General features: G+C 36.6%; 2 protein-coding genes across 9 annotated transcripts in view; one reads left to right on the top strand and one right to left on the bottom strand.

Moving 5' to 3' along the window:
- The window catches only part of LOC310718570 (uncharacterized protein), a 219,197-nt gene that overhangs the window by 155,154 nt on the left and 50,606 nt on the right, over window positions 1-13,437 (top strand). The gene's annotated exons all lie outside the window — the stretch shown is intronic.
- Window positions 1-13,437, bottom strand: part of slc39a14 (solute carrier family 39 member 14) — a 32,690-nt gene that overhangs the window by 10,424 nt on the left and 8,829 nt on the right. For 4 of the 5 annotated variants that reach the window (XR_014531178.1, XR_014531179.1, XM_083527405.1 and 1 more), the window contains exons 3-4: window positions 10,202-10,373; window positions 3,771-3,940 (exon numbers count right to left, since the gene is read on the bottom strand). Coding sequence is in view for 3 of the 5 variants with exons in the window: in XM_083527405.1 (XP_083383531.1) it covers window positions 3,771-3,940; window positions 10,202-10,373 (342 nt within the window). In the remaining 2 variants the exon portion in view is untranslated. Of the gene's footprint in view, window positions 1-3,770; window positions 3,941-6,070; window positions 6,241-10,201; window positions 10,374-13,437 lie in introns of all 5 variants that reach the window. The other variant, XM_083527406.1, reaches the window with a different exon arrangement.

Below are 13,437 nucleotides of genomic sequence, written 5' to 3'. Positions count from 1 at the left end.
ACGGTCAGTTTGTTCTCCGTTTGTTCCTAAGATGGAAACTTTCAAAGCTCTAAAAAGAACCCAAGTAGCATCATTTAGGTTCTGTTAGCAGAACTTTGAAAAGGGTCTTTGCAAACCAACTAGATCTGAGGAGTTCCCTTTCCAAGAACGCAAAACCGCTGAAGAACCCTTTCTCTAAAAAATGTCCAAATAATTCCTGAGGGCTTCTAGCACACCATCTGGGTGATAGTACTTCACACTTCTTTCTCTATAAGTCAACCTTTAGAGTTCTACTCGAACCCTAAAAGATCTGAGGATTTCAAAGTTTCCGAGTAGAACCTCTTAAACCTGGGATCGGTTAGGATTCCCTTGAGGAAACCCTTATATGTGGGTTATACTGAACAGGATGAGATCATGAAGGGTTTCATGTTCCTCAGCTCATTTGCTAGAAGTGGTTCTAGTGCATGAGTGAGATGTTGCTGGACTGAGATACAGGACTGGAGTCTGACCGATAACAGAATAGTCATGATTTTATCCGTTTTATCCCTCAATATAATCCACCAGCCAACCAAGTTTGCTATTATAGGTTTCACACTGGAGCTACAAGGCTAAAGAAGTTAGAAGAACAAGAACTATATAGCAACCAGTTTGCATTCTGCACTAGTGTCTAAATGATCACACCCTTTTCTCTGTTTGGTTTGGTGGAGTTTTGTGTAGAACTGGGCAGCTGGACTGGGATCCAGTAACAACCAACAAAAAAACATTGTAGGAGTGGAATGTTTTTTTACTCTCAAATGGCCGAAAGTGAAAATTCTTGACCATAATTTCGTTAAAGACTATACAGATTTGACCAGAATTCCATTCAGGATAAGGGCTTGAGTTTGCAGTTTTCTTCAAAAGCGTGCAGGATTGGTTAGAATTCCATTCAGGAACATGCAGGGCTGACCAGAATTCCATTATGAACTAGGGTCAGGTTTTGTCAGTATTCTTTTAGGATCCTGCAGGATTGACCAAAACTCCATTCAGAAATGTGGAATATTGTCCAGAATTTTATTCAGGATAGCTAATCAGGTTTGTCAGTATTCCTTCAGGATCATGCAGGATTGGCCAAAATTCCATTTAGAAGTGTGCAGGAACGGCCAGAAAACCGTTCAGGATTAGGACTAGGGTATGATTTACGCTGCTAGTTAATGAAAAGGCAATGTGTAGGCAAGTGTGTAATGGATGGACATGCAGCTGGCACGATGATTAACTGGTATCTATAAGCCTCCATCACTTGTTCCCCACCTCGGCCTCATAGCTCCAGCGCAAATCCAAAGATTTACTACATTTAAACAGTGTTCGTGTAACAGTTACAGAATTGCTTTTTTTTTTTTCCTGTAGCTTAATGAGAGTAAACAACAATATATACACATTAAACTATATACTATACAATTCCAGTATATTAGTGTGTTACATGAGAGTATAAATATGTACACTATATTTTCTTGACAATAAGGATTCAGTGTATTATCTTATGAAACTTAACATCGTATGAATAACAATAAAATGATGTGCATGTATGTAGAGATAGAGTAGGGAATTTATTCACCATCTAGAGTCAAGAAAATAAGGTACATTATCTATATTCAACACATCAAACCAAGAACGTTTAAAGAAATGTCTCGACCAAACGTGCTAATGCAGCTAATGCTGAACAGAAGCTGGTAGCAACCAATCAGACTGCGTTAGCATTTTTGCATCTTTTAAATAAAATAACAGAAATTCCACCTCTCAGCCAATCCCATTCAAAATCTTGGATTATTTATGAATTTTAAAGATTGTTTTTTTCTTATCTCCAGAATTCCAGGATTCACAGGGAAGAGATGAGAGATGATTCGAGACTAAACAGCTCCTTTCCTCCGCAGGTTTTCCCCACTCCGTCTGATTAGAACATGCAGATTTAAATGACTCCGAGAAATCAGGAATTTTATCGGAATTTTTATCCATTTTTTTTTTTTTTTGTGTGTCAAATTTCGATTCAAAATCAGACGCAATCAGAAATAGACGAGAACAAAAAAAAAGTTAATTATTTTTAAAAAAAAAACTTGAAGAAACGATGAAAGATTCTTGGAAAATATTCGAGTTGAAAACCATTTCCGTTTTACGCTTTTTTGACTCTATAGAACTTGGTGGGAAAATCCTGGACATCAGCACTGGGTTTAAATTGAAAAAACATTAATAATAAAAAAAAAATCTACGAAAATTTTTAGTTTAGATGTAAAATGTTTATCCTGCTGTGATGAACCGAGAAAACGTTTGCTAACAAAAAACATAAGCTCTTGGTAGTGAACTTCAGCGTCTTAATTCCGTTTCTCTCGTGCGCATCATGGCAGCATAAACACAGATTAAAGGAAAACAACAACATTTTTCAACCGTCATCTCAGTCTACAGCATCTGCAGAGTGAAGTCGATTACGATGGACAAGAACAGAGACGTTTCCCTGCACTGAGAAACGAACAGAACAAAAATCCTGTTTAAAACGTAATGTGAACTGGAGTCACTGCTTAAGACTTGCGTTGATCGTTTTTCTTGTTTTAACGGCATGTCAGGCAGTGTTTTATTCCTCTTGCACGCCAGCAATTCGCCCATGATTCCGATGTTTTATCATTTTACGAGCTAAATATTATACGCTTTTAGAAACGTAATGCTGTGGAACATCTGAGAAAGAGGCTTTTTCCCCAGTCTTTCAATTTCAGTTTAATAGACCCAAAAAAAAAAAAGAAAAAAAAAACCCACATTATTTAGAAAGTGGGCAATAATTTGTGATCAATATCTGATATGTAGATCGATACATATCGATACTCCTCTCTAAAGAGTTTCACGAGCTCGTTCTCTCAGCACCGCCGCTGCTACGTGAACATGACGTATCGCGACACTAGGTGTCCTCAGAGTCACATAGAATACAGATTAACATGGCAGAGGTAGAGCTGCAACTTCCTGCACACACAACAGAAAAAGAGCGACTGGTTTTATTTAATACATTTGCTGTCTGTCTGAACCAAAGAAATAAAAGTGAACTATACAGAGCACCATATTTATTTTCTATTGAATCGAATCGCACTGCATCGTAATAGGGGGCGAATCGGATCGGCCTCGGTTACGAAGAAGCATGTCGCAATACCGCACACCTGACCGATCAGGATCTAGATTTTGATAAGCAGTAGGCAGGAGGAAGAATGTCTTCAGAATGTAATGTTTGTTTTTATTTACATTCCGCCACTTGTACACCAAAAAATTTACAAGATCTCGGATTGATTAGATAGGGATCAAATTTCCAGGGAAAAAAGGGGGTGAAATACGAGGAGTTCGAATCGCAGCGATTTCATTCGACCCTGATTTGAGGAATTCGCTTCCCGTTCCTTTTCCATATACAAGAAAACGTGATGTACACTATATGGATAAAAGTTTGTGAACAACTGAGCGGAAGATTAACATGCGTTTTTTTTTTTTTTCTTCTCAACATCTCACAGTCTCCATTTGCTGTTATAATAACTTCCACTCTTCCGGGAAGATGTTCTAGATCTTTCTGATTTGAGATTTTTTCCGCTACAAGGGTATACAAGTAAAGTCAGGTCATATGGCTGGAAAAAAAGTCAGGTGTCCCAACACTTCTGTCCATATAGTGTACTCCCTTGTCCATTGTTATTCCCCACACACACACACCTCTACACATTCAACGCTGTGGATAGAGATGGAGGTTGAAAGACCGTCACGTGTTCCTTTAATAAAAACCGCTGGAAATAAAATACCTCGGGGATGAGCTGAAAGAGCGCGTTGGAATAAAGCGTGCCGATGGCCAGAGCTATGAAGTAGAGCAGCAGGCGTTTGTAACAGGTTTTCTTCATGAAGGGCACCACGCTGGCGCCGAGCAGCGAACACAGCGAGATCACCGTTACACACACGAACCCGTAACCCCACACTGAACCCATGCACAAAATCCACAGACAGAGAGAGAGAAAAAAAACAAAACAAAAAGATCAGGATTCATTAGTGTGGTTACAGATTTTTCAGTGCTTTGTGGAGTCCTTGAGGGAGAAAAAAAAAAAATGTGTTAGATTAAAATTTCCATACACCAAAGATCTGGTGTGATCAGATCACACATCGAGTGCAAAAGTGACATTTTTCAAAACTTTGTTTGTTTTTTTTTGTTTTTTTTTTAAAAGGATGTATTTTCCAGATGGAAATAGCTTATAGCCTTTTTTATTTTTATTTTTTTTTGCTGCAAAGGAATTTTTCCAATAAACCCATTTACAATAGAACAATGCCAGATATTTGGTTCGATCTGGAAAATACACTCCTGTGTTCGATCAGTCATTTGAAACGTCATGCTGTGATTGAAGACCTCCGAGAGAGACTGTGGTTTATTGTAATGTTTAAAAAAAACTAAAAGAACAAAAACAAAAACGACCTTTGCTTTGATGCACCATTAAACCCATTTAACCTTTTTCCTGGCTTCCATTCTCCCCTTCCCTCTGTCCTCAGGCTACATCCAGCCTCCACTCGCTCACTCATCCCTCATGTGAAAACACCTCAGGCTATACCGAACCCCATCATTTTAAAACCCCCCACCAAACACACACACACACTCCTTCACGGCTACACTTCCTCAATCAGTCTCACAGGAACACACAGCACTTCATTACCCGTGTTAATGAGACGATTCGAACCCAATCAGCTTTGAATGAATAAAGTCCTTTTTGATGAATGTGAACTCTGCATTGTTATTGACCTTTTACAGGTTTCACTAAACAGTTAGTAATTATGCCTTAATTATCTCTGAGCCATTCAAGCTCGAAACATGACTCCAAGCCTGGGAACGTGCCAATATTAACATCAACTGCTGCTAAATAGGGCTTAGTTAAAAAAGTGTGGGGAAAAAACAGCTGCCAAATAATGCTCCATGTCAGAAATAAGGTCTAAACCTGCTGCTAAATAATGCTCCATGTCAGAAATAGGGTCTAAACCTGCTGCTAAATAATAATCCATGTCACAAATAAGGTCTAAACCTGCTGCTAAATAATGCTCCATGTCACAAATAAGGTCTAAACCTGCTGCTAAATAATGCTCCATGTCACAAATAAAGCCCAAACCTTCTGCTAAATAATGCTCCATGTTACAAATAAGGTCTAAACCTGCTGCTAAATAATGCTCCATGTTACAAATAAGGTCTAAACCTGCTGCTAAATAATGCTCCATGTCAGAAATAGGGTCTAAACCTGCTGCTAAATAATGCTCCATGTTACAAATAAGGTCTAAACCTGCTGCTAAATAATGCTCCATGTCAGAAATAGGGTCTAAACCTGCTGCTAAATAATAATCCATGTCACAAATAAGGTCTAAACCTGCTGCTAAATAATGCTCCATGTTACAAATAAGGTCTAAACCTGCTGCTAAATAATGCTCCATGTCACAAATAAGGTCTAAACCTGCTGCTAAATGCTCCATGTCACAAATAAAGCCCAAACCTGCTGCTAAATAATGCTCCATGTTACAAATAAGGTCTAAACCTGCTGCTAAATAATGCTCCATGTCACAAATCAGAAAAAAAGGAAAAAAAAAAAAGAAATAAAAAGAAAAATAAAAAAATGGGGGGGGGGGGGTCAGGGGAAGAGAACAGTTAAGAATGGAAAAGAAAGCAGAAGAATGAAGGACATAAAAAAAAAAAAGAAAACAAATAAAAACAAACACACTGCTTATCATTTGTGAATAATTAAAAACAAAAGCAATCATTATACAAACAAATTTAATGAATTAAAATGTAAATATATATATATATATATATAGAGAGAGAGAAAATCAGGGACATCATCACACTGATTATTTCGGATTCCGGTGATTTTCGATTCCAGTGATTTCACGTTTGAATCATTTCTGATTCCAGTCACATCTGATCCCGTGTGATAAACAGATCTGCAGTTCCGGTGATAAAACCCCGGCGATGAGGAGCCCGAGATTAACGTTAAACTCTCTGTTACTGTGTGTGAACATGAGAGAGAGAGAGAGAGAGAGAGAGAGAGAGAGAGAGAGAGTGTAAGTATATATACTGGACCTCCGGCAGCAGCTGGAAGATGGCAGTGGAGAAGAGCGTCCCGATGGACAGAGCAATGAAAAAGACGAGGACTCTGCGCATGAAGCGTGTCCTCATCAGCGGAACCACAAACACAGCGGTCAGAGAAAATGCACTCACTACAGTCACACTGAGCACAGCAAAACCCCACACTGGATGCACACACGTACACAAAACACAATAATCACACACTTTAGACATGGGTCACAGAGAAAAGAAAAAAGAAAAATCAGCAACACAAACATGTGACATTTATCTTTAGTAGATATACAAAAACCTGGGAAGAAGCCCCAGAATGGGCAAAAGCCCCAGAATGGGCAGAAGTGCCTGAGGAAGAACCTGAATCCAGTTTAGAAGAAGCCCATGGATGGCCAGAGTACCCAAGTTAGAAAAACAGTCTCTAGACACAGAAAACCCCTCAGGTTAGGGAAAAAAAAAAGCCCTCTGATGGGCAGAAGCCCTCAAATGATTAGACTCTCAGAGAAGCTCAGGAGCCTCCAAATGGCAATGATTCTCAGATTAGAATAAGCCCAAAGATGAGCAGACGCCCCAGAAAGGCAAAGCCAGTGGAAGATGGACATTAGATGAGAAATGAGCCTCAGCAATGCAGAATCGTCGCCATTTCATCGTATCGCATCACTATTCCTCATCTCCATCTCTGTCTGTTCTTCTTCCATTTGAAACTCTGCACGTTACCCTACACTCTATTGCCTCTTCACACACCTCTTCTGCACTGGAGATAAGATGGAGAATCTATGAAATCCTGGAAATGTGATAGTCAAAACTCTATGCCAAGTCGTAGATTATGGGCAAAGTTTAATTCGCTTTCATTCGGAAGCGTTTCGGTGTTTTGGGGAGCTGTCCAAGGTTTTGAAACATCATCGGGAGATTTAGGGCTTAAACCTGCCGAATGAAAATAACGAGCCTGCGTGAGCTCAGCCTTCTCTCTGATTGGTCGACGTCCTCATAAAGGAAAGACTATTTATTTTTTTCTTTTGACCCACTTCTACCCAACCATTTTTCTTAAAATCTCAGACCACATTCTGCCCACGTAATTATTCCCTTCCATCCGTCTAGACGGCAGCCACCACACAAAACATGCACACGTCTCTGGTCTCCTTCCAGTCCTGCCCTTTTTATATCTTTAACCACATGTGTCTAAACAATGACTTCTGGACAAACTTCCTGAACATTTGCAGTTACACAGCACAGCACTTGTTTCAGCTGGCAGCCAATCAGAGTTGAGCAACTTCGCTCAGCAGCCAATTCAAATAGCGAGGAGGGTGGGGCTTAGGCCACCTTCAGGAATAGTGTTTCATTTATACAATGATCTCTTGCATTAACCTACAACACACTTCAAAAGTCAATTATAATGGGGGGGGAATACATTACAAAATACCTGATAAAGAGTTAAAAAAAAAAAAGTCGCAACTCAAAAAAACAAAAACATAATAATAATAATAATAATAATAATAATAATAATAATAATCTTTCTGTTGGTGGACAAACTGAATTTCATCAAATATTTACTACACAGTAAAAGAAGTAAATATAGTGGAAAAAACAAAACAGAAAAAAAATAAAATAATAAAGCACAATGCAAAAAAGGGGCTAAAAGTAGTTTTAAAAATAAAGATTTATAATAAATAAAAAATAAAAAATAATATTATATATATATATATAAAGTTTAGATTTATGGCCCAAAACAACAATATGCAACACAATGTCCAGTAACCAAAATGCTTTAAAAACGAAAGGAAAAATACGTAAACTTTTCCATGAAGCTCTCAAACTTTGAACTGCAGGATGTTTATTCAAAAATGAACTAAAACAGATTTAATAAGTATTCAGAATCTGGTCACACTTTTAATGTTGTGATGTTGCAGCCTGATACTACAATCGTTCAGATTTTTTTTCCTTTCTCATGAATCTACACTCGATACCCCATTATGACAAAGTTAAAATATAATTCTAGAAATATCTGTGAATGTATGAAAAAGGAAAAACTAAAATATGGCATGCACAGACGTGACCATGACTGGAGTCTACCTGTGTCAGGGGAGGAAGGGGAGGAAAAAGTTCCAGAAGGCCACTCCTCAGGGCAAAACCCATGAAAGCCCACTTGAAGTTAGCACAAAAAAAAGAAAGAAAAAACACCTGCAGGACTCTCAAACTATGAAGAAGATTCTATGGTCTGATAAAACCAAGATTATACTGCTTGGCTTAAACTCTAAATATTATTTCTGGAGGAAACCAGGCCCCATCCCAACAGTGAAGCATGGTGGCGGCAGCATCGTGCTATAGGGGTGTTTTTCTGCAGCTGGTCAAAGGGAAAGCTGAACTAATCAAAAGTACAGAGATAGCCACAATAAAAACCTGTTCCACAGTGCTCAGGACGTCAGTCTGGGCCGAGGGTTCATGACAACGATCCTAAACGCACAGACAAGACAACAAAGGTGTGGCAAAAAATGTCGGTCAACCGACATTCCCATCCAACCCAGCCTGAGAAGATCTGCCGAAAATCCCCTAATCCAGGTGTGCAAAGCTTCTGGTTTCAAGCCAAAAAGACTAGAGGCTGTAATCGCTGTTTCAACCAAGTACTGAGTAAAGGCTCTGAATCATTATAGGGGTACTGGATGTAGATTAAGAAGGAAAAAAAATTTCTACAATTGTAGTATCAGACTGCAACAAAAAAAAAAAAAAAAAAAAAAAAAAAAAAGGGATCACTTGTTAATTAAATTTATGAAATAAAGACTACTTACCTAGAATTAGTATTTTTCCAACTAAAAATAAACACATTAACGAATAATCAAACTACACGTTTTTATTTTGTCTCACTTCCTATTAGTGCAGTGGCCAAGAAGTACAAAACTGACTTTTTTCCCCGATTTGTTTGAATTGTCGTCGTGTTTTTGGATTTGTAATTTTTTCCACGAGTCATCATTTTGTTTTTTTGAATTGTTATTTAGTTTTCTAGTTTATTTTGTTTTCCTTTTATTTTTTTTTGTTTTCGGATTTATACATTAGTTTTTTTATTTATTGTTTTCTGATTTGTTATTTTCGTTTCGTATATTAGTATTATCAGATAAAAAAAAAAAAACAACTTTTAATTGCTCATGTAAGCATGACTAAGTGCTGACCGTGGGAGAGACGAGTGTTATTGAGTGTCCTCTTCACATGCCTGTACCCAAATACAGGACATGCATCAATGTGATACTGTGATGATGTACTTTTTTCTGGGACTTTTTTTTTATTAATTAATAATGGACTATGAAAATACAAATTTCATCTATCTGTCCACATTTCATTCGTAACTGCAGGTTTGTACAAGTCTTTACTTCATAGCAACGAAAACTACTCCATGAGTAGTTTTGTCTACTTTGCCTGACATTACAACTACGACACGTTGCCATAGAAACAAAACAATGAAACACTGCGACAATTCCATGATAATGAGATGTTACGATAGAGAGAAGACAATGGAACTTCACCACAGGGACAGAACGGCTGAATGTCACCACAGGACAATGAAATGTTACCATGGAAACAATTCAATGAAAAAAAAAAAATTGCTTAAATTATTAAATTTTTTTACGATAAGGCATATGACAGTTAAAGTGTTATGACATCGACAGGAAAATCAAACACTGCCATAGAAACAGGACAATGAAAAATTGTTACAGCAACACGAAAAAATTGTTACTATAGAAACAGGACAATGAAATGTTACCATGGAGACAGGTCAATGAAAAAAATGTTGCTATGGTAATTTCTTTGTGTGTGTGTGTTCTATAATGCATATGACAATGAAACACTGCCATAGAAACAGAACAATGAAAGATTACCATAGCAACACAATAATAAAAGATGTTACCACAGAAACAGGACAATAGAAAAAAAGAAAAATTGCATAGCAACACAATAAAATGTTGCTATAGAAACAGTACAATGAAAGGTTACCATAGCAATACAACACCAAAATTAGGCTATTAAAACAGGTCAGTAAAATGCTGTAATATGCTTATGGAAACAGCACCTTTAAGAAAAGGACAATGAAATGTTATTTCTACGTTACTTTAATTCATTTCTAAATGAAAGTTTTCTTGTTCTTACCTTCAGCGTTGGACGGCTTGGGGCTCGGTTCGGGTTCCTGCTTCTGCTCATCCCGACACAGCCGAGAGTCGAGCTGCTGCAGCATGGTGGGACAGAACTCCTGCAGACCCGGTCCGTTTAAACGCGACTTCTCACTTAGACCATGAGCTGCCAGAGTGCCTGCGGCTAAACACTGAACACACACACACACAGTATACAAATGTTTACCAATCTTCTCATTTTCTCTTCATTTCTCTAAAGTGATGACGTGATCAAAAGTTTCTTTAATGCAATGTGAGCTTTCTAAACACAAGAACACAGCAGATGATGGTTAAAAAGACGAACGCTTTTCCTGGAAAGCAAACATCTATTTTGGATTTTGTCTTTTAATTTGCACGTCCTTATTGGCAATTCAAGAAAACTTTTAATTGGGATGAAAAGAAAAAAAATAATTTCTCAGTTCACGTACACGAGCAAACAAATACAGAGCAGAAACTCTTTGCCCTTAAGTGACCTGAAGTGCAAAGGAAATCACTTCACGAAGCTCCAAGAGCACGATCACATTGTAAAAGGGATAAATCAAGCACAAAGTCCAAAATGGTGCTCGAGAAAACTGTTAATTATATGTATAATATTTAAATTGCACTTTTTTGGCTAACATTTACTTATTCGGATACTTGAAAAAAGAAAAAAAAAATTCTAACTATAATCCACAGCAAAAACAAGAAAACGTTATTTAAAGGATAAAAAAGAAAAAAAGAAAAAAAAAAAAGAAAAAAAAAAAAAGACTTTTGCACTGAACTCTTTATTTACACACCCAAACACCATTGCAGTAGAAGCAAACCTCTTTCCTGGTTAGTGTTCTCAGAATTTCCCCCACTCTTCCTTTTAATACAGAACAAAACTCTTCCTTTTAATTCTTAGTTATTTAAAAATAAAAAATTATATATATATATAATAAAATATTTTTTATATAATACTGTACATTATACAAAATGTTTTATTTAATTTTTACAGTACAGACCAAAAGTTTGGACACACCTGCTCATTCAAAGAGTTTTCTTTATTAAGCAGGCCATATAAAGTAGCCACCTTTTGCTCAGATTACTGCTTTGCAACCTCTTGGCATTCTCTTGATGCCTACTTTGAAGAACCTACAATATGACATTTTTCAGTTGTTTCACACTTTTTTGTTATGTATATAATTCCATATATAATTCCACATGTGTTCATTCATAGTTTTGATGCCTTCAGTGTGAATCTACAATTTTCATAGTCATGAAAATAAAGAAAACTCTTTGAATGAGAAGGTGTGTCCAAACTTTTGGTCTGTACTGTATATATAATATATATAAACTTTTTTCTGTATATATAATATATAAACTTTTTGGTCTGTACTGTATATAATCAAGAAATTGAATGCGCTATATATATATTATACACACACACACACACACACACACACACACACACACACACACGACGAAAAAGAAATCTAAAATAAAAAAATTGTCAAATAAATATATGTATAAACACAAGTAATAAATGTAAATATACAAGAAAAATACATCTATATCAAAAAAAATTTTAATAAATAAAAAGGGGGGGAAAAAAAAAATCGAAATTTATTTCCACATATTTCCTCTTTTCGTAATGTAGTAAAATGTGTGCAAAACTTTGCACCCCCTCACATTTCAAAAGCCTGTATTTCTATTAAGAAATAAACATTAAGCCACCCAAGAGTGGAGAAAATAAATAAATAAATAAATAAATAAATAAATGAATAAATAAATAAATAAATAAATAAAATTTGCTGCATGTTCACCAAAAAACTTCCCGAATCTCCTTTACAATTCCAGTATCCAGGTTTTCACATAACAATGGCTTCCTGTTCCGGAGTCAGTTGAAGGTGCAGCTGTGTGGTCTGATGGATGATGTTCTTGGTGTGTTTGAGGAAGGTGACCGTGTGTTTACTCAACTCGCTTCTCGAGATGGTAACAAAGACCATTTCCTGTTTAATTAACCAAATCCTGGTGTTTTTATGGCACGATCTGCACAACTGTCTAAACTAAAGATGGTGGAACTTCTCCACAGGAACACGAGGAACTGTATTAAACGGCACAGAGTGATGGTTATTTAATTTCATGTCTAAAGATGTTTATATTTATCAAAAAAAACCAAAAAAAAAAACCAAGTTAACTATGAATTTAAACTCTCACACTGTTACAGTTCATCAGTAGATGTGGTGAAGTTTGCTGTAAGAACATGGTTATTTAGCAGTTCTGAAAGCAGTTTCTCGGCGGTAATGTTAACGTTAAGTTTGACCGTTTTGTCTTCTCGAAAACATGCAAATATCTTGTAAATCTACACTCTGGGAACAAAAGCACTGAGACACCTGACTTTTTCCCAGTCGTATCAACGTCTTCCTAAAACTGCTAGCACAAAGTTAAAGGCCCACAAATGTATAGGATGCTGAAAATTTAGTGAACTTGGAGACTTAAACCTGTTCCAGCTGTTTGACCACACCCCTGTGCACAAAGCCTACACAGCTCCATGAAGATCTGCTTCACATGGGTTGGAGTGAAAGATCTCCTGCTAAAGAGCTCTAAACCCTATTGAACACCTTTGGGATGAATGTGAATGCTGACTGCACCCCAGACCTTCTCACCTTCATCACTACCTGACTTTAACACCCATGTGGCTGAATGAATCTCCACAAATTGTAGTGGAGTCGAGGATATTAGAACAGCAAATGGTTTAAAAAGCACATACTAAATCTTATGGTCAGGTGTCTACAAACTTTTGGATATTTGTAATTAGGGTGGAATATGTTAATTACCCATTAGCATTTTAGTCTCTTTAAGGTGAAAACTGGGCGGGATGGTCACACGCATAATTACACGCAATAATGCGCATATTATGCATATATGATTGAATTATTCATTTATATAAGTAAATAAATAAATATATGTGTAATATATAAATATGAATGTGAGATATATGTATAATTAATAATGTAAATAAATTATATTAATACATAATTATATTATTAGAAATCAAAAATAATTATAAATCTGTCTATGCACACACACACACACCCCCACACGATTGTAATTAATTGCTTGATTAATCGCAGCTAAAATGCAGATTTTTTCTTCCGTTCTAAATGTATCTTAAATTCATATTTTTGACAAAATACAAAGCTCAAGACTCCGATTAGAAATTATACAGTGAGAAATCTTCTCTATTACACTCCT

This window comes from Silurus aristotelis (genome assembly GCF_946808225.1).
Source record: "Silurus aristotelis genome assembly, chromosome: 23".
Taxonomy (NCBI): domain Eukaryota; kingdom Metazoa; phylum Chordata; class Actinopteri; order Siluriformes; family Siluridae; genus Silurus; species Silurus aristotelis.
The sequence above is the reverse complement of the archived record's forward strand: the minus strand, read 5'-3'. Positions and strand labels throughout refer to the sequence as shown.